Source organism: Barbus barbus (assembly GCF_936440315.1).
Source record: "Barbus barbus genome assembly, chromosome: 45".
Taxonomy (NCBI): domain Eukaryota; kingdom Metazoa; phylum Chordata; class Actinopteri; order Cypriniformes; family Cyprinidae; genus Barbus; species Barbus barbus.
Window position 1 is genome coordinate 8122854 of NC_136723.1, and position 19408 is coordinate 8142261.

Consider the following 19408-nt stretch of genomic DNA (forward strand, 5'->3'; position numbering starts at 1 on the left):
TTGCGTTCGCGTCAGATCTGATCAGCGTCTCGTAATATCGATCTATAGTGATAATAAAAAATCAATAACCGTATAATCTCTCTTTTAACGGATGAAAACGTATCCAGCATCGCCCTCCCGCTCCTGCGCCACGGGGAGCTCGACTGAACTCCATGCCGCGTTTTCTGCCTTTTATCGAGGACGCGCTCAATAATTGTTTTCAGCAGCGCTCTTCAATATCGCAGGTTCGTTCGATAACTCCGCTCCGCGCGCGCCCGCGCCGTTCGATCCGCTCCGCTCCGTGTTTTGCGCGCGCTCCCCCGCCTCTCTCTCTCGCTCTCTCTCTCTCGCGCTGAACTCCAGCCCCTCTCGCGCTCTCTCTATCAGCCTTTCATTCCGTCTCAATATGTCTCAAGATGGCGGCCAATGCGGGATCGATGTTTCAATATTGGAAACGCTTTGATTTGCAGCAGCTCCAGGTCAGCTTCCTTTCGCTTTGTACTCGCGGTGTGTGCCGGTGAGCCGGTCCCGGGGAGCGTCGCGCTGAGAGGCTGGCGCGTTGCTCTCGCGTCGGCGCTTTCGCCGGGTTCGGTGCCCATTGATTAAAGCGGCTCTCGCGCTGATCGGAAATTGATCCTCTTTGTTCAATTCCCATCGATCAACCATCACGGTCAAGGTGGATGCGGACACTTTTTCAACGGGAGCCCTTGGGTTTCTTCCCCGCTCCTTCCCATCTCCGGGATGTTTTGGGAATAGTTAGTGTCGAAGAGATTTAGATAGTATGTTTGTTGAAATAATTTAGTGTTTAGAAGTGTGTCGGGTGGCGCTGTGCTGGACCGAGACGTTATTGCTTAGTAACGAGAGAGCAGCTAGTCTACCTTCCTTTCTAGATTTCACCTCGTTTATTGTTTACTAGCACTTTCTGTGTGACTTTAGAAGTTTATGAAGTTAGCAAAGTTCAGTTTAGTAGGTATTTTAAAGTGAAGACGGAATTAGCTGCTAAAGCTGCGCCAGACAGGAACAATTAAACACAAAACAATAAACAAACACGAATATAGATGCGAGACTCTAGAAAAGGCGGTTTATTTCGTTATTCAGTTACAGAGCCCGACTAAATGGCTCATTAAAACAAATTAATGCCATTTCACTCTTGTCTTTTTCTTCACATATAACTTGTGTTTAAGTCGTTTTACAGAAATATGGATCAAATGAGCGTTTAAAGGAAAGATTGTGTTTGCGCTGCAGTTGTTTTGGTTTAACGGTGTGGTGTTGGTTTTAAACTGATGAGTTGTCAGAAGTCTCTCGCTGTAGAGAATCAACTGCGTTTGTCGCGTTTGGTTAGACATAAACAATAGACCCATGATTATATCAATTATTGATTAAGAGTTTATGTATTTATGAACTGAGGTCGCAAAGCTTAGCTAGAAAAAAAATCGCTGACCTATTTTCCGATCTAACTTTAAATTTCCTCTTACCAGTAAACATTTATAAATCTTCATAGGCATCCAGAGTCATTTAAAAATCGATAGTAACATGAAAACGAGCTTTTTAGATCGATTAGGTTTTCTACGTTAAAAGTATAGCAGATTTTTCATATTTTTCCTACACGTGTTACGTTCATGTTAAAATATATAGGCCTATAATTTTTTTTTTTGTCAAATATGCTTAAATGAAAGTAAAATGTAGACTACTATATATGTGCATGTGTTGCGGTATGTTTTGAGATGCTATTCAGTTTTGTGTAACATTAGTCTGTAATAGTCAAACATTGCTGACTCGTTGCATGTCAGATGTTTTGCTGTTTGATTATGTTGTGTTCTAGGAAAATCCTTTATTCAATTAGGGTTATATAGTGTTGAACATAAAAGGACCACACACACAGCTGGGCATATTCTGATGTGGTGACTCTAAATTTTCAATGCTCTCCCTCCCTCTCTCTCTTTCTCTCTCTCTCTATCTGTCTCCCAGGCTGATAAAAACTGGCATCAGCAAGTTCAGGCTTTGATGATGCCACGGACGCTATTTATCATCTTGTTTTCTCTCTTGCTACTTTTGTGTCTCTTCTATTCAAATCTTATTTTTCAGAATGTTTTAAATGAGTTTATTTCTTGTTTTGTTCTGATTAACCTCACTGATTAATGCTTAATTGATGCCTTATTATGCATATTACCCTGCAAAAACAGCACCAGACAATGGAATAAAATCATAATTATAATTTCCCTGTGACTCCAAACAGACTTTTTGGTCTCAAATATTCCTAACTTTTTGCTTGCCGGTGTCACCTGCCTCCTGCTGTCACCACGTGGCTCTGAGGTCTGCGAATGCAGGTGAGGTGTAAGTGTACCTCACTTGGTGTGTGGTCCCGAGTGTTCGTGCGTCAATGTGGAGAGATTAGCGATTGACGCAGGCAGTTCTGCCACCATCAAGATGTGAGCGGAGTCGCTTGTCTGGACCTGCGTTGGGCCCCTGTGATGACTTTAAAATGTGTTTGATATCTTTAATGAGGGGCACATAGACCGGCTGCGGTACACTGTCTACCTGAACACCATATGAGTGTAATCTGTTGCGTTTTCGGTTTCTCTGTGTGGTTACCGTATGAATGGTGCTGCTATATCTTTGAGATCTTCTACTGTACGCCTGTGAACAGTTTTAGCAGATTAGGCTGCCAGACGTTATACTCATAGTTGGATGTGCCGTCATCTACTTTTCTTACTGTAATAGATAATTAACAGATAACTTGTAATCTTGGGTAATTTATTAGACGAGTACAGGAAGGATGCGTGATATGGAGTGATTTCATTAAACATCACTTAACGAATCGACCACCTGTATTTTGACTGTTTTAGTAATAACTGTCTGACTGACACCTGACTGAATTCGAAAGAATGGGGAAAGTCCCTAAAAAGTGGACAGGAATGTCTCCACGTGTCTGTGAAAATAAATGTGAAAAACTACTTTTAGGCATGGTTTTAATGCTGACATGAAAGATGAATAGAACAACAGCGTCTCTGTGGAGCCCACCCCACACATTCACACAGACTCGGATCCTGACCACTTCAAAACCAAGCCAACTATATATGAGGCCCCAAAACAACACGCACATTTACATGTGGCCTCTCCAAATTTAGCCTCAAAGTAAAGCACTTCAATTGACTCTTGTATTTGTCTAATTTCACAATTTAGACTGATAATAAATTCTGCGAGGCCCTTTGATTGTTTCTAGTATGCACTTTGAGGAAACCAAAAACATTTCCAGATATATGATTTGGTCTGGATTTGACAGAAATGTTACCCCCCCCCCCCCCCCCCCCCCCCCCAAAAAAAAAAGTAGTAGCCTTTTCACATTTATATATAATATAGTGAGGCATTTAAATTGACTCTTGTATTCTTAGTATTTCTCAGTTTAGACTGATAATAAATTTGCAACAAAAAAAACTTTTTTGGGTATGTAATAACACTGCATTTAAGGAACCATTATTACTATTTAGTAGCATGCATATTACTAGCATGTTGGCTGTATATTAGTACTTATAAATGCCTTATTCAGCATGGCCATGTTTTAGATCTCTTAATCTTACCCCATACCTAAACTTAACAAATTTACTAACTATTAATGAACAGCCAATTGGGAGTTTATTGAGGCAAAAAGTCAAAGTTAATAGTGATAAAGTGTGACCATAATTTGCTCTGCATTTGATGAAATTGTACAGTAATTCTACAGTGTTAGGTATGCAGCATAAGGTCCATCTGTAGTGCTTTTACTTTACTGTTTCCTTTGCTGCTTGTTACAGGAAAGTCATTTGTCTGAATTGTACAGAAAAAAACTTTTTTTGTGTGTGAATTGTATACAAAGCATTTTCATCTTTGGAAAGACATTAACACTATAATAAAGCAGTTCAATTGATTTAATAAATTATGTGAGGACTTAATATGCACTTTTGAGAAAAAAAAATCATATATTATTTTATTTGACTTTCAGATAATATACATGTCTAAATTTGACCGAATTGTACAGAAAAGATTGTGAATTGTGTACATTAATAGCCTTCCCATATTTGTAAAGACATGACAAATAACTAATAACTATATGCAGTATAGATCCATCTGTAGTGGTTTCACTGTACAATTATCTTTCCTGTGTGTGACAGGAGATTCAGTCTGTTGCCTTGCTTTGGTTATTAAAAAGTAGCAGTGCTTGTCGCTGAAAATAATAGGTTAGCACTTCCAGATCTGGTACTTGAGCACCTTTGTTCTACTACCAGTTCAGCCCAGACGCTGATAATCCCACAGCATTTGAATGACCTGCTCCAGGAGGTGCTGCGAACTAAAATAAGAAGTGTTTTTTTCTCTCTGTGTTGTTGTCTGCCATCTCATGAGATCATCGTAGGCCAGCAATGGTGGCCTGAGTATAGCTCCTTTAAAGGGGGACTCGGTTCTTGTGTGTTAAATTGATGATGATGATGTATTTTTATTCGGTCTGAAAAAGGAATCAAATCAAGGCAGTTCACCGCCCCCCCCATGTGTTTTAGTTTGCGTATAGGATAAAGTTGTGTGTGCTTAAATATATATTATAGATAAATAAATACATGCTTAAATAGATGTTTTTTTACTGGAATATGTAATATGAAGTGACTAAATAGTTAATGAAGTGTTTTAAGCAAGTGCTTTTTATAGGCTGGTCGTTTGTGTGCGTGTTGACTAGGGGTATGTGATATATATCGTCTGCGATAATATCGTAATTGTTCATCGTAATTGTTCACGTGTTTCTTTCCTGAATGAATCAACCATTTAAATGATTAGGTTCAGTTGCAATGACTCATTTGTTAACAGTGACGTGCTGCCACCTGCTGGCGATTTAATTTCACAATTAAAGTCTATTTTCATTTTTGATCAATGTTTAAAATATCAAAACATTATGCATTTGTAACTGTAGGTTAAAGCACTCCATGTCCCTCTGAGCTGCATTAAACAGTGTGTAAATGCATCTAAATAACACTTCAGAAGCAACTTCTGCAAAGATTCATTTTGTTGATACTGGTTTCATTTGTTTGGTAACAGCCTAAATGTCTTATTATTATAATTGACTGATTAAATGTAACAATTTGACGAGATGCACACTTTTAGAATTTTTTTAGTATTATTAAAGGTGAAAATGCCCATAAAAATTACAAATCAATTTAAAACTTATGAAAAGATAAATTTCTGTTCACTGATGTGAACTGACCACACAGAATATGAAGAATAATAAAAACTGCAGCTGTCCACGGTAGTCAGATATCAACACAATAACACACTCGGCAAAATATTGTCTAATTATCGTTATCGAAAAAATCCCAAAAAATATCGAGATATCTTTTTTTTTTTTCAATATCGCACAGCCCTAGCGTTGACCCCTCTTTCCTTTGCTGATCGGTCTGCACTTGTTTGCTGGAGATAAAGATGGCAGGAAGAATTCAGTGGCCATGCATGGGAATCGGGGAGGAGGCCATGTGCCAGCACACTCTTTTTCTCTCTTTCTATCTCTCGGTCACCCTCTCTCAGACGCTCATACACACGGTCATTACCTCACTGACTGCCCCCTTTTGCTGTGTCTGAGGGCTGGGGTTTCACAGGGGGGCCGTTCCCCTCCCGCTCCACACAGGGAAGCCAGAACTCTGACGCCACCAGCATAATTAGCCGTCCATTTCAAATAGAGCCGGAGTTGGAGGAGGGGATGAGAGCGCTCGCCCCTCCCACCCCTTCTCTCTTCCTCTCTTTTTCTCTCTTTCTCGCTTCCTTTCGTTCGTACTTTATGGCGTGTTTGGTCTGCGTGCCCTTGCACTCTGAAAATTCTTCCAGTTTGAAGGAATTTAACGCCTCTGATTTGTTCTGCAGCAGCTGAATTGAGAAAAAGAGCAAATTGCAAAAGAAAGCTAAAGTTTAATGGCAGTATAATGGTCTTTTTCTGTATTCAACTTTTTAAAAAGTAATTTTGAAGTCATGCAAATCTAATAGACCCTTTATTTTCTTGATGAGCGTTTCTGGTTTTATTGACTGGTTTTGTGCATTCTATTTCAAAATAAGAATTTTTTTTTTTTTTACTTTCATTAAAATGTGGTAAATTTGTTCACTTTGAAACTACTTTCCTTTGTTGCTGACATCACCAAGGCCACACTGCTATTACTACCACACTTGCAGCTATTTAGTTTTTTTTTAAACTGACTGACAATTCCTCATTGATAAAAAGTTCTAAACTATTTTTTTATTTTATTAGTACTGTTTCATTTGGAAATGTCAAATTACAAAAGTAAAATGGGTTGAAATGGCAGTTAATGCTGACTTGTATAACTGTACCATCACAAATTGTAGCATGAAATTTACAGATTGAAATGTTTCAGATTGTTAGAAAACGTCAGTTCCTTGTTTTTAAATAAAGGTCTGGAACATTGTTTCCTGGTGGTCGTTCAAAAACTACTTAAAGCCTCTGAACGGGAGAAAATGGACTGCTGAATAATATTTATGTAAAATAGTGTTAAAACAATGCGTCATGTTATTACTGTGATAGACTGTGGAAAAAGGTTAGAACAGCGTTTTATTTGCTTCTGTTCAGAAACATCTGGAAAGAGTTTGAGGGAAGTAGTTCTGAATTAAGAGCCATGGGAAAGAGATCTGCTCCGATTGCCCTCTTTCCTGAGCGAAGGGGAGAGAGAGAGATAAAGGGAAGTTTAGTCCAAATGGTCTTTTTGTATATTGTCACTTAAAACAGATTTTATACTTAAGAATCATTACGACTGTCATCTTGTTCCATGTTATCTGTTCCATGTCATTTGGATTTATCGGTTTTAATGGCTACATTAAACAAAAATTACAGTGCTTTCATGCAGGTTGTACATTTAGATTCTGTCATAAACAACCATTTTAAACCTAGCCGGATCACGCTAACATTTGTTATGATTACCCCGTCGTTGAACGTTTCGCACTGCAATCTGATCCATTGTTTTCAGACAAGATTCACCAACTCTGTGATGAGAAGTGCATGTTTTATTTCCAGTCTTTGCTGCCATTTCGTGGCTCCTCCGCTCCACCCTAATTCGCCGCAGATATGTTTAAAAAATCACAACCGCAGAGATCAAAGAGCTTGACAAAGCCTGTGACTTTACTGTGCATAAAACTAATGAGGTGCATCTTCCTGTGTCGTCGTTGTCTGCTGTTGTCGCCGGTGGTCAATATGTGGTTTACAGCAACCCTCGGTTTATTGTCATTTGAATTTATCTGCAAATTTTTGCAAAAAACATTGGACCACTTGGGAAACTTTGCGAGCCATGAAACTTAACATGTAATCAAAATGTTACAAATAAATTTGTTCCTAGTTTTAATTTGAATTATTCATTTAAATGTTTGTCTTCGTAATCTTTATAGTACAATAATTAGCTGAGAGTCTGAAACGACTTTTCACCAACTTTGCTCGTTTCAGTCAAATCTATAGAATTAAAACCCTTTTATAGATAATTGGAATAGGCTATTCCATTCCATTATGCCACATTACAGAAAAATAAATGTTTGTGAACACTTATTATGTTGAATTCAACCACAAATTATTGGTGCTAGTACTTAACGAGACTAAAATCAACATGAAATCAAAATTGACTGTATTTACTTACTAAATACATGTTCCTGGGGCCAGTTGCATAAACTTAGCCACCACGTTAAGACTGTGTCTTAAGAACTAGTTTGAACTAGCAGTTGCCAAGAGATAATCAGTATTACTTTTCCAATACAAATAAGAACAATCTACCTTTTCATAACTGAATTTAAAAAGTTATGATCAGCCTTGAAGAAAAAACATTAGGTGACTAACTTTTTAAGACTAGTCTAAACAGTTTATGTAACCGGCCCCAGGTCTCATTGTAAGTTTTATGTGATAATGTTTGTTTTTGTGGTGTTTATTCATAATTTGCTCCATCTCCAAACAGACGCCACTAAACTAATTTTTCTCGTCCTGCACAGTTGAACATTTTGTTCTCCTTAAATTACTAAAATAATTTGCGAAAACGTTTCTTGTTGACTTCAACCACAAATTATTGGTGAAACTAGCTAGTGCTAATGTTAAACTGCTACACTCTAAATAATACTGGGTTAAATACAACCCAGCGCTGGGTAAAATATGGACAAACCCAGCGATTGGGTTGTTTTCAACCCAGCATTGTTTTTGAGTATATTAATCGATGACTCCACTTAAAAATGAAATGAAAATTTACTATTTACTTTCCAAATACAAGTTCCAGGTTTTATTGTAAACAAAGTTGTACGTTGCCGTTTTTCATTGACTTCACCTGTGAGTGATTGGTGAAACTAGCTAGCAGTGAAGCCAAAACGCTATTTATCTTAACACAAAATGACTTGTCATGATCTCGTATTCGGTCCAAACAGCAGGCAGACGCCGTTCCTCGCTCGATGATTTACTGGGCGAGATTTTGTTTGAAAAATAGAGATTGTATTTGCTCTTTAAATATCAGAGTATCGATCGCACGCGGCGGCAGCGGGCAAAGACTCGCAGTCGGAACTGTTAATGTGTGGGAGACTCGAGAGGCTGGAATCTCACTCACATGCCATGTTTGATAAAAGCCCAGCTCTTAGGGGGCTATGAACAGTCCATTTCAGCTGAGGCGAGGAGGAGGCGCGCACCTCTCTTTCTCCCTTTATCGCTCTCGCTCTCCTTCTCTCTCTCACTTTCTTACCGCTTGCTGTGAGAGATGATTGAAAAACCGGAGTTTCCATCAGTGGCCGTCAGCTGTAAATGTACTCAGACTGCTGAAACAGCCCTGCGTTGTTGCTGACCGCGGCATGGGCCAGAGGATGTAGCGCCATATTGCATTGTGTGTAGTGTGCCAGCATAATCAGGTGTGAATAAGTAGGTCAGCTGTGTCTCGCGTTGCCGGTTGGTATTTCTGACAGCAGCCGAGATTTTTTTTTTTGTGCAGTCGGTGGTTTGCGGATTGTTGACGTTGTAGACTGTTGCGGGAAGAGAGGGCATTCACAGCTTGTGTGTTCAGATGAAGGATGAATCACATTTGTGTTGGGTTACATAAGATGCCAACCCAAGCCCTTTTTCTTTTTGCACTCTGTGTTTCTGCTTCACTTTCATTCGTTTCACATTCAGACTCTCTCTGGTTGGCACATAGCCTCGGTTTGATTGCCAACTGAGAAAGTGCCACGGCGTTATCAGGATACCTGTCGTAAGGTGACACACTCTTTTGTCCGACGGTCTTGCGGGTTCTGTCGAGAGACATCTGGACTGCTGTTTAACTTAGCTGTCTCGAGCATAAACAGGTGTTTTTTGTGACTAAATGAATGGATTAACCAGCAGACCCAGACACAGTTCCACTCCAGACTCCAATGCCAAATTTTTTTTAACCTTGTGCCGTGTGCGTAATCCTAGAGATATAAATAGCCTTCCTCAATAAGAACTGGAAGGAAGGGAACACGCACAGCAACCTTTATACGTTTCATTGTGGTGCATTTGCCTGATTTATTTTAAAGAAAAGGTAAAAAAGTAGTCTATATAGAGTCGCTTTGAGGCGTTGTGGCCTTTTGAATTTTGTGGTTTAGGCATGTGCAAAAAATCTACATTACAAACTACAACTAGTCTAGTTATTGTTATATTCTGTCATCATTTACTCACCCTTATGTTGTTCCTTGTGTTTTTTTTTGTTTTTTTTGTCCATACACTGGGACCCAGTGTTGTTTGTTGTATCAAAATATCTTCTTTTGTGCTCGGCATAAGAAAGAAGTTATACGGATTTGGAACAACATGTGGTTGTGATGGATGAAATGATGATAGGATTTACATTTTTGGGTGAGCTATCCCTTCAAGGAAGAAGTGAATCATATAGGCTGGTTTAGGGGTCACCTGACCCCCAACTTTTCCTTAGGGAGTCTTTCAGACTGGTCTCATAAGAAGCTAATCATTTCAAAATTGAAAGAAATCACTTGTCATCTAAATGTAACCCATAAACCTATCCGTTATTGTAATAAATTAGATTGATAAAAACAATCTATAGAAGTTGTACCTTTTTTGTATGATTCAAGTTGCATATCTTACAATTTTGCTATCTTTTATGAATTCTTACAAAAGTTGTCAGAGTGTTGCAGTCTTTATTTTAAAATTGTATTCACGAGCTGTCCTAAGTAGAACTCAAGATTCTAAATCTTGTATAAACTATTTTTAACGTGGCCCATTTGTTTTATAATTAAATAGACGACTGTTCAAAAGTTGGTCTCTGATGCTCACCAAGGCTGCATTTACTTGATCAAAAATACAGTGTCAAATGTAATATTGTCAAATGTTATTACAACTTAAAGTAACCATTTTCTATTTTAAAAAGTAATTTAATCCTGTAATGACAAATATGAATTTTCAGCAGCCATTACTCCAGTCTTTTTAACATTATATATGTCTTTACTGTCACTTTTGATCAATTGAATGCATGCTTAAAAAAATTATACATTTCTTTAAAAAAAAAAAAAATCTTACTGAGCCCAAACTTTTGAGCAGTAGTGTATAAAGTGAGTGCACTGTTAGAACAAATATTATTTTTGTATTTTTTTTCTAAAAGCACAATTAAGCAAACTAACTTAAAATCTATAATTGAATGAGCATAGTGTGTCTGTAAAAACAGGAGTTTTTGTTGGAAACTGTTAGAGGAGTTTTTATTCTTGAGGAGCCCCAGATGCTCAGTACATTATGTGATGTGATGGTGGCTCCTAATTTAGCTGCAGTCTTATCCTGTACGGATGAGTAATTGTGTCCATAAAGAAGGTTAATCTTCATAACAGGGGAACATAAACCAGATCTCTCTGGATCCTCTTCTTTTTCAGCACAGAACAGGGTAAGAGAGTATTTCTAAAGCTCAGAGCAGGGAACTTTTTTTGGTTGGAAGAATTTAGTACCGTTTCTGAGAAAATAAACATTACGCTTCAATTTGCTCCTTACAGTTATTGTCTGGTCTCAGGAAGACCAGTCAAAGTTAGGTGAGGTTTTGGAAGCACTTATTTTAGACCGGCTCTTCGCGGTTCCCTAGCAGGACGGTCTGAACCGTTGAGAGGGGAAAAACAGACGAAAACGTCTCAAAGTTTCCTGAAGAGTTCACCTCAGAACTTTCGAGTGCCGTCTCACTCCATTACTATTCTCAGAGAGTCTCAGGTAGCCATGGCGAAGAGTTTGCACCCAGCTGTGGTTTAAGTGCTCTGTGAGAATGGGAAATAATCAGGAGACCCTTTAACCTCCTGTCCGCACTTTTTCCCTTCTGTCTTACTCTCACTCTCGCGCACACACACACACACACTTTTGGGTTTTACTCCAAACGTCCCTTGCCAGCCTGGGCTCAGCACTTTAAAAACCCAAACAAAACAAATCCTCTGCGGGGGCCCGCGGTGCCTAGGGAACCGGGCAGCTCCACCTCACACTCAGCGGCAACAGGGCTCCCTGATCTGGCTTGGAGCTAGACTTTGGCTGAACTTTCACTTTTGCCTGAAACAGTTATTATTAGTGACCTGAAAACCTCCAGGAGGAGTGGAAATGGAAGCCAGATGCCGTTAGTGGCTGGAAAACGATATTAAGCTTTCAAATGGTGCCCATGGGGAGGGAGACTGACATGGATTTCCATGTTGGGGGGGTGGAGAAACAGTGACCCCGGCGCTGCTCTGCTGATTTGTTCTGCCGATGACTCGCTATTACATATCGTTACAGACGGGAGGGTCTAGGGAAGGGTCACACCTCCAAATTTACTTGTTTGTCGAGGTATGAACGCTACTGTTATCTATGATCGTACAAATGGCAAAACATTGATGTTTCTTCAGATATAGGCCATGATAATGTAACTAAATGATTATTTTTGTCCCAGACTTTTAATGATATCTCAAATCTCAAATCTCTTTTTTTTATAATGATTTTCCCAGTTTTTTAAATTAATATTTAGTATCGCAATATGTTTTTTTTTTTTCTCAGACTTTTAAAGGGTTAGTTCATCCAAAAATGAAAATTCTGAATGTCGTTCCAAACCCGTAAGTTCATCTTCACTAGGCAACGATACCATTTTTTCAGAACCGATCCGATCCTGAAAATTCTGAGTATCTGCCGATACTGATCCAATCCGATACCAGCGCAGTTTTTTTTTAATCGATGTAGAATCTATACTTCTGTGTGTCTGTTTGTGTTACTCTTTTGTGTGTTAAACACAATCTACTACATATAGATAACTTAATTTTAATGAAAAATAACAAATGAAAAAAATATATAATCATAATCTATGACAAAAATACTATTATAAACTTGGTTTATAATACAGCAAAATATACTCTAGAAAAATCATGGGTGCACAATAATTTTTATAAAACCTAGTGAAACATTTTTATTTACAATTAAAAGTGAATAAGTGTAGGACTAAATCTGGTGAAATGATACATATTGCTCTTTGAATTGTTGTAAAATACATTCATGAAAAAACAAGCAAATACATTTATATATAAATATATAGGCTACTATAAAATTAAAAGACATTTCTTTTAAATCTATAGCACAGTAATGAAGGCAGCAACATATGATAGATATGACAGAACAAGAAAGACTGTTAATAATGTTTCATTGCCGCAAAAGTATTATAATAGTAAGGCTCCAATATAGAGCAGCAGAAAGCGCATATGTGCGTCCCGTGCGCAGAATGATGCGCTTGAAGCGACACGGAGTCACAGCGGGCAGCCCTCTGAGTCCACATAGAAACGTTGAAAGTACAAAGGGAAGAGAGATTGATGCGTAGTGTATTAAATCTGTGCGTAACTTTATTAAGCCTTTTCTTTTAACAGTTTTAAACCTCAGTAACTGTGCGCTCTTGAAGAGAGTTTGACTGTAGTAACCGAACGCAACACGCAGTTTGATTGCTGAATGGAGGATGACAGACAGCCGCGGCGGAGAGAAGAGTTCACCTGAACTTGAATTTAATGACTTAAATATTCATCTGTACCTCAGATTAAACTATGGAACAGCTTCAGAGCACTTGAGTATCGGATCGATGCATCCCTGATCTTCACATAGACTATTTTAACAATGTCCTTACTACCTTTCTGGGCCTTGAACATGGTAGTTACGTTGCTGTCTATGCAGGGTCAGAAAGCTCTGGGATTTCATCAAAAATATCTTAATTTGCATTCCGAAGATGAATGAAGGTCGGGTTTGGAATGACAGGAGTAATTAATGACAGCATTTTCATTTTTTGGTGAACTATCCCTTTAATGAAACTCAGAAATCTGAAATGGTGCAAAAAAGGGATTTTTTTTCAGACAATAGTAGTTGGTTTCAACCAAACAATGTTGCCAGCTTAAAGTAAAATATTCATGTAAAATATAGTATAATACTGTTTAAAAGTAATACTTTCCCTATATTTTTTAAACAATGTTTTTTATTTTATTTAATAAACAGTTTTATTTAATAACAACATTTTAAATTTAGTAAGTAGCTGTAATATTGACCTACATATGTTTTTACTAAAACATTTGCATGTGGAGATTTCTGTAAACAATTGAGTTTTGACAAGATAACAAACTAGTGTTGTGAGCCAATTTGCTCTAATGGACAGTTTTATCACCATTTTTATTAAAATATCCATTTTAGCTTTCTCTTTTTTTCTAGGTGTGACCTGAAGAGCAGTCACAAAACTTAAATAGCCAAAAAAAAAAACAACCAATAATTTCACCAACCAAATAATATTAAACATAACATAAATATTCAGTATTAGCTACTGTGGCATTGTTAGTTTGTATCCAGCTTTTCTTAAAATCACCAAAAAGTCTCAAACTTGAGTCTCCATTCATATGTAAACTCTCTGTTACCTGTAATGTTTACTTTAGGGAAAGGTAAAGCCTTACTCTGCTTTTCAGGAGCTATGGGAACGACAGCGGTCTGACAATGACTTCCTGGGATCATTGCGTCTCCAGTCCAGGGAGACGATGCAACACACTGCCCCTTTAATTCCAGCACTTCCTCATCCCCTTGTTCTCTCTCTTTATACAAAATGTCTGTGCAGCCTCCAGCGAGGTTCTGTCTCCAGGAGGGTAATTATTTTTAGCAGGAAGTGTCTGAAAATGGACTGTACTTGGTCAGATGTGTGTATGTACGTGTGTGTGTTGGCCCCTGGCTGGCTGGCCTAGCTTGCAGTGAGGAGAGATTGGCGGGATGTTGGTGTTGTTATTAGTCCTAACAGCAGCCAGGCAGAGGATGTGCTCTCCTCGGTCCCGCGGGATATCAGAGACAGATCCACAGAGATCAGAGGACCGAATATATCAGGTGAATTTCAGCGAGAGGGAATGAAAATAGCAGGCTAGCCGAGGAGGCTTTTTGCTTATTTATGAGAACGTCACACCTGGCCTATATCGACGTGATCACATTTAACCATGTTATTGTGCTACTCCCAACATTTTCATCCTTTGGTGGTCAAAGGGGATTTTTCAAGACCCTTCATTGTTGTTCTTCTCGCCCCTTAAATCAACAGAATTTGGCAAATCGCACTTGCGTTTGTATGATTTCCCAAATTTATCCAGTGACTGTGCAAGTTAAAAAAAGATGAGGGAAAACAGATGATTGTCAGCGTTATAGTCATTAGTCTCTGTGTGGGATTGTTTGAGGTGTTTGCCTTCAGTTCGGCTAGGGCTATTTCTCTTGGCAGGCCGATATGTACATCTGACACTGATGGCTTCCCTGGCCATCAGCCAGAGAATATTTGAAACAACTTGCTTTTAAAAAGACCGCTGTGCGTCCTGGGAGTTACAGCATAATTAAACAGACTTGAACCTCTCTGCACAGAAACAAATCACTATAAATATCGACATACTCAAAAGGCCTCCATAATTTTTGCTTTATTTTATTTATTTTTTCAAAGTTATTAAATAAGTTAAATCACATCTGTATTTCTTGTTCTTTGTTTTACAGGTGAATCACAGCAAGACATTTTTCATCATTTTTTGGTCATTTTGTGTGTTTTGACCATGTTTACTTTAATACACATTTAATGCAAAATTGATGGAAAGAAAAAAAAAAATATATATGTATGTATGAGTAGCACATTGTTTTGTCTTATTTTTGCCTTGTTTATAAGAACAATGTAGACGAATTGGCAATCGAAAGGAAAAATAGGAAAAAATCTGATCTGAACGAAACAGAACATCCAGTGCTGATGGTATGATTTGAGACCTCAGCCCACCTAAAACATCTCAATCCCTCATTTAGAGGTCTGCTTTATCTTTGCGAGCAATCAGGTGGCTTATATTCTTTTAATCCAGGACTTTCACTTACACTGAGGTATTATCTCAGTTAAACACACAGATACTCGTTCCAAATGCATCCAAGACCTCCATTATGGAGAGATGCATTATCTGTCACGCTGGAATGTGCGTATTGTTATGGATTTACGCGACCTGCATCCGAGGCCAGAGATAGAGGGGGAAAAAAATGAGAGTCGGTGACTCCATGAGTATAAGCATCGTGTTTTGCCTCACGTTTACTTGGTCTGTGACTTCCGTTGTTCCGAGTCGCTGGTCCAAGTCTCCGAGAAGTATGTTCTGCACTATTTGCACTGCTGGTAGCTCTAAGATTTGAACTACTGATCTCATGCTAATTCCAAATTAGAGGATCCATCCAGAAACATCTGATAGTGATCTGTCATATCCAGGAAGTTCAAACAGGTTCAGAAGCACTGGAATGTTGCTTGTATCGAGGACGGCACAGTCACATGACCAAGGTTCAGAATTCACACTCCACAAGCCCAATACGGGTAAAAGTTTTTGACCATTAAACCGCCGTAGTGTGTCTACGATGTTATTTGGTGACACGTATTTAATTGTTAAATTATTTAAATTTAGCTGTAAAAAATATATAAATATATAATAAATATAAAAAATACTATAAGATGTAAATATAAAAATGACATAAAATATTTACATGAATTTATACAGACATTAGTGAAAAAAACGGTACAGTAAAAAGTAGATTTTTGGACCTTGCATGTGACTGTTATTCTGTTTTAGTTGTGATTTAGCCTTCAGCATCTTCATACCTCTGGTGACATCATGAACAGCCAGTCATCATGCACTTCTTTGCTGACTAATCCAACTGACATTTTTGGCAAAGTTGGGCCTAAGAAAAAGTAGGGGGTAGTACTTGTGCATTCACTTGAGCGTGTATGCGTTTGCATCTGCCATTGTGTGTGTGTGTATGTGTGCGTGTGTGTGGTCGTGCTTTGGCAGCGTGAGTTTGTTGTTCCCGGAGGCATGCTAGTGAAAGCGGACCCGTAGAAGGAGAGGAGCGCTCATGACGGTACTCACTGGGAAAACCACAGGCCAGACGAGCTGATTGGACTGTGCTGTGACACCATGTTTCCCATGTTCTGAACAGCTTTCACTGGAAGCTGGCCAACACAGAGGGGGACCCCTCTCTTCTGCTCTCTGCCTCTTTATTTCTCTCCTTTCTTGCTCTCTTGTGCTCCCTGTATCCCATTCAGACTGATGTTATTGAGACGAGAGGGTTGCTGAAATTGCAAACCGGCCTTTGAAATGGAAAACAAATTTAAGAAAACAAGCATGGATGGATTTCCACGGCGCTCTCCTCATCTACATCTCCTCCCCTCCTCTATCGTTTGTGCTGGAAAGGGAAGCGTTGAGAGGTTTGACCCTCGAGAACTTGCCCTCATGTCTATTCCAAACTTGTATTATTGACTTTCATTCGTGGAGCACAAATGAAGGTGTTTCGAATAACTTTGGGATGCAAACCTACATTGGACCCCATTGACTTTCATTACATGGCTTCAAAACACCATTATTTCAGCTAATTTGGTTCAACCGCTAGCCCTCTCCATCTTGGATAAGGTTGCTTGTTTTGTGCTAGTCATGGTGGTAATAACCATCCATAGGTCACGGAGATTAGCAGCCATTCTCCGATGTGCTCAGATTAATTTGCCGTCGATGGGCTTAATTGTTCTTGCAGCTCTGTCGCTAGGATATAGACACACAGCCAGGCAGGTGCACAGCAGGTTCTCGTCTGCGTTTCAGCGAAAGCAGCGATGTCGAGGTGGTCAGTTGTCCCCTCAAACATAATCAAAAAAGAGCTGACAGGGAAGGCCCATTTAGAAATGGCTCTGATAGCGTTCTGTTCACGATAAATACTTAACGCGTTTGGAGAGCTCAGTCTGCGGGCTGCAGCTCATTTCATGCATTATTGAGGTAATGAGGGCTGAGGTGTTCTTCTGTGCCTAGCAGACAAAGACCAAAAAAGATGAGAGGCTTTTTGTATCAGTGCCTCTAGAGCATCCAGTGAGTTATAGTATGCATCGATAAACATGTATTTGCCACAATTCGACAAAGGCGGTAATGTGATTTTGTCAAAATGTTCTATATTAAGGGGGTTGTCATAAATCGTAAGATTTTCAGTAGTCAATATCAATACCACAATCAAAACAAACCCAATTTTTCATACCAGTTTCACAAATATTGAGGAGATATTCAGGATGCTTTTTTAAAAATGTTTACTCATATTTTTCACATTTTAATATAAGATAATTAAATTAATTTGGCTAGCTAGCTAATTAAAATAAAACAATAGAATGTAATCTTCAGATTATTTTAATTAAACACAAGTTATTCAAGCAACAATTATTCAACGATACTAGTTAAGTAAATATTCAGTAATAAAAAAAAAGTAAATTAATAATAAAAATACAATAAAATACTAAAAACTAAATTGAGCCAAGATTGCTGAAAGGCTGTTGTTTATTTATTTATATATTTAATAATTTAAAAATATATTTATTTATTTTCAGTTGCAGAGCCTCTAACGGTGTAATGGAATAAAAATAAGATTGGAGAAAGATGAATATTTCAAAGCTTATATGTGACCCTGGAGCACAAAACCAGTTTTAAGTCGCTGGGGTTTATTTGTAGCAATAGCCAAAAATACATTGTATGGGGCAAAATTATTGATTTTTCTTTTTCTTCATGTTCCATGAAGATATTCTGTAAATTTCCTACTGTAAATATATCAAAACTTAATTTTTGATTAGTAATATGCATCTCTAAGAACTTAATTTGGACAACTTTAAAGGGGATTTTCTCAATATTTTGATTTTTTTTTGCACCCTCGTATTCCAGATTTTCAAATAGTTGTATCTCGGTCAATTGTCCTATCATAACAAACCATACATCAATGGAAAGCTTATTTATTCAGCTTTCAGATGATGTAGAAATCTCAAATTAGAATAATTGACCCTTATGGCTGGGTTTGTGGTCCAGGGTCATATATTTGCGTGCAAAATGAAGCTTTGAATTCACTCTCAAAACCTTTCCATTTTCTCTAAAATGTTTTGTGTTCTCTGAGAAACTAAAAATAAATAATAGTTTTGCATGCGAACACAAAGTTTCTCAGGTGTAGAATGCCATCTTTTTGCCAGCAATTGCAAAAGCACTGAAATATAACCCCCCCCCCCTTTTTTTAGGCTCCGTACTATACTCTTGACATTTTTAAAGTGTAATCTATAAAAAGTGCTTGCTAACAGTTGCTAAATTGCTAACAGTAACATTTCGTACAGTTGTGTTTATGTGCGAGCAGCCCAAGTCGAATAATTTCCTGTGATCTTTCATCTGTTCTATCAATAAAAACAGCAAAAAGCCCCTAAAATAGTGCTCGCCACCAATTTATCCTCGTCATGTTTTTTTTTTTTTCAGCTGCTTTCGTGTCTGTTTTGAGTGTTTTCATGGTTTGAGTAAGTTTGGTTCCCCAAGCAGTCTCCCATTATATCGATATTGCATATTCCTTTGACTGTGTTTTGTATTTAGACATGGCACGTAAGCATATTCTGAGTTCAGGGCAGCTCAGCAGATGTGCATTGGAAGGAAATTCACAATCAAAATAATGTTCTGAATATTATGGCAGCGCGGAGTCGTGGGGATGGAGCTCGAGGGGGGGTTGGCGACTCGCTGAACTAAAGTTAGCAGCTCGTTTTTTGCTGAGTCAGTGTTTGAGTTTAGCTTTTCCACTCCGGGCTCAGGGAAGGTTTCTGCTGGCGCATTCTTAATCCCTTCCTTTACTATACTTTTGTGAGCAGTTATGTGTCAGTTCTTGTGGTTGCTAATAATGCTACATCGCCACAGTTGTATGAAAATAAATGAACTGATCAAGACTTTTGGTACAAATTCCCTCTAAATGAACACCTAACTGTGACTTTTGAGGCGTTAAAAGCATTTGGAAATGTCTGACTTTGCTGCGAATCAAAAGTTCTTTGTTGCCTTATCTAATGCTGTTAGAGACCTAGTGTTTGTGTTGATGTATGAAGGTCGGACTTGTGTAGTGTTTCAGATGAGGGTTGATTGACTGAGGCGTGCTGAAGGTCAGTTGTATTTCTGCACCTTCTCT

The 19408-nt window shown here is 38.4% G+C and overlaps 1 protein-coding gene across 6 annotated transcripts in view; it reads left to right on the plus strand.

Moving 5' to 3' along the window:
• The first annotated feature begins 342 nt into the window (after positions 1 to 342).
• LOC306864028 (homeobox protein cut-like 1) overlaps positions 343 to 19408 on the plus strand; it is a 125563-nt gene continuing 106497 nt past the window's right edge. For all 6 annotated transcript variants that reach the window (XM_079407697.1, XM_079407700.1, XM_079407699.1 and 3 more), the window contains exon 1: positions 343 to 458. In XM_079407697.1, coding sequence (XP_079263823.1) covers positions 396 to 458 — 63 coding nt within the window. In that variant the 5' untranslated portion in view covers positions 343 to 395. The remainder of the gene's footprint in view (positions 459 to 19408) is intronic.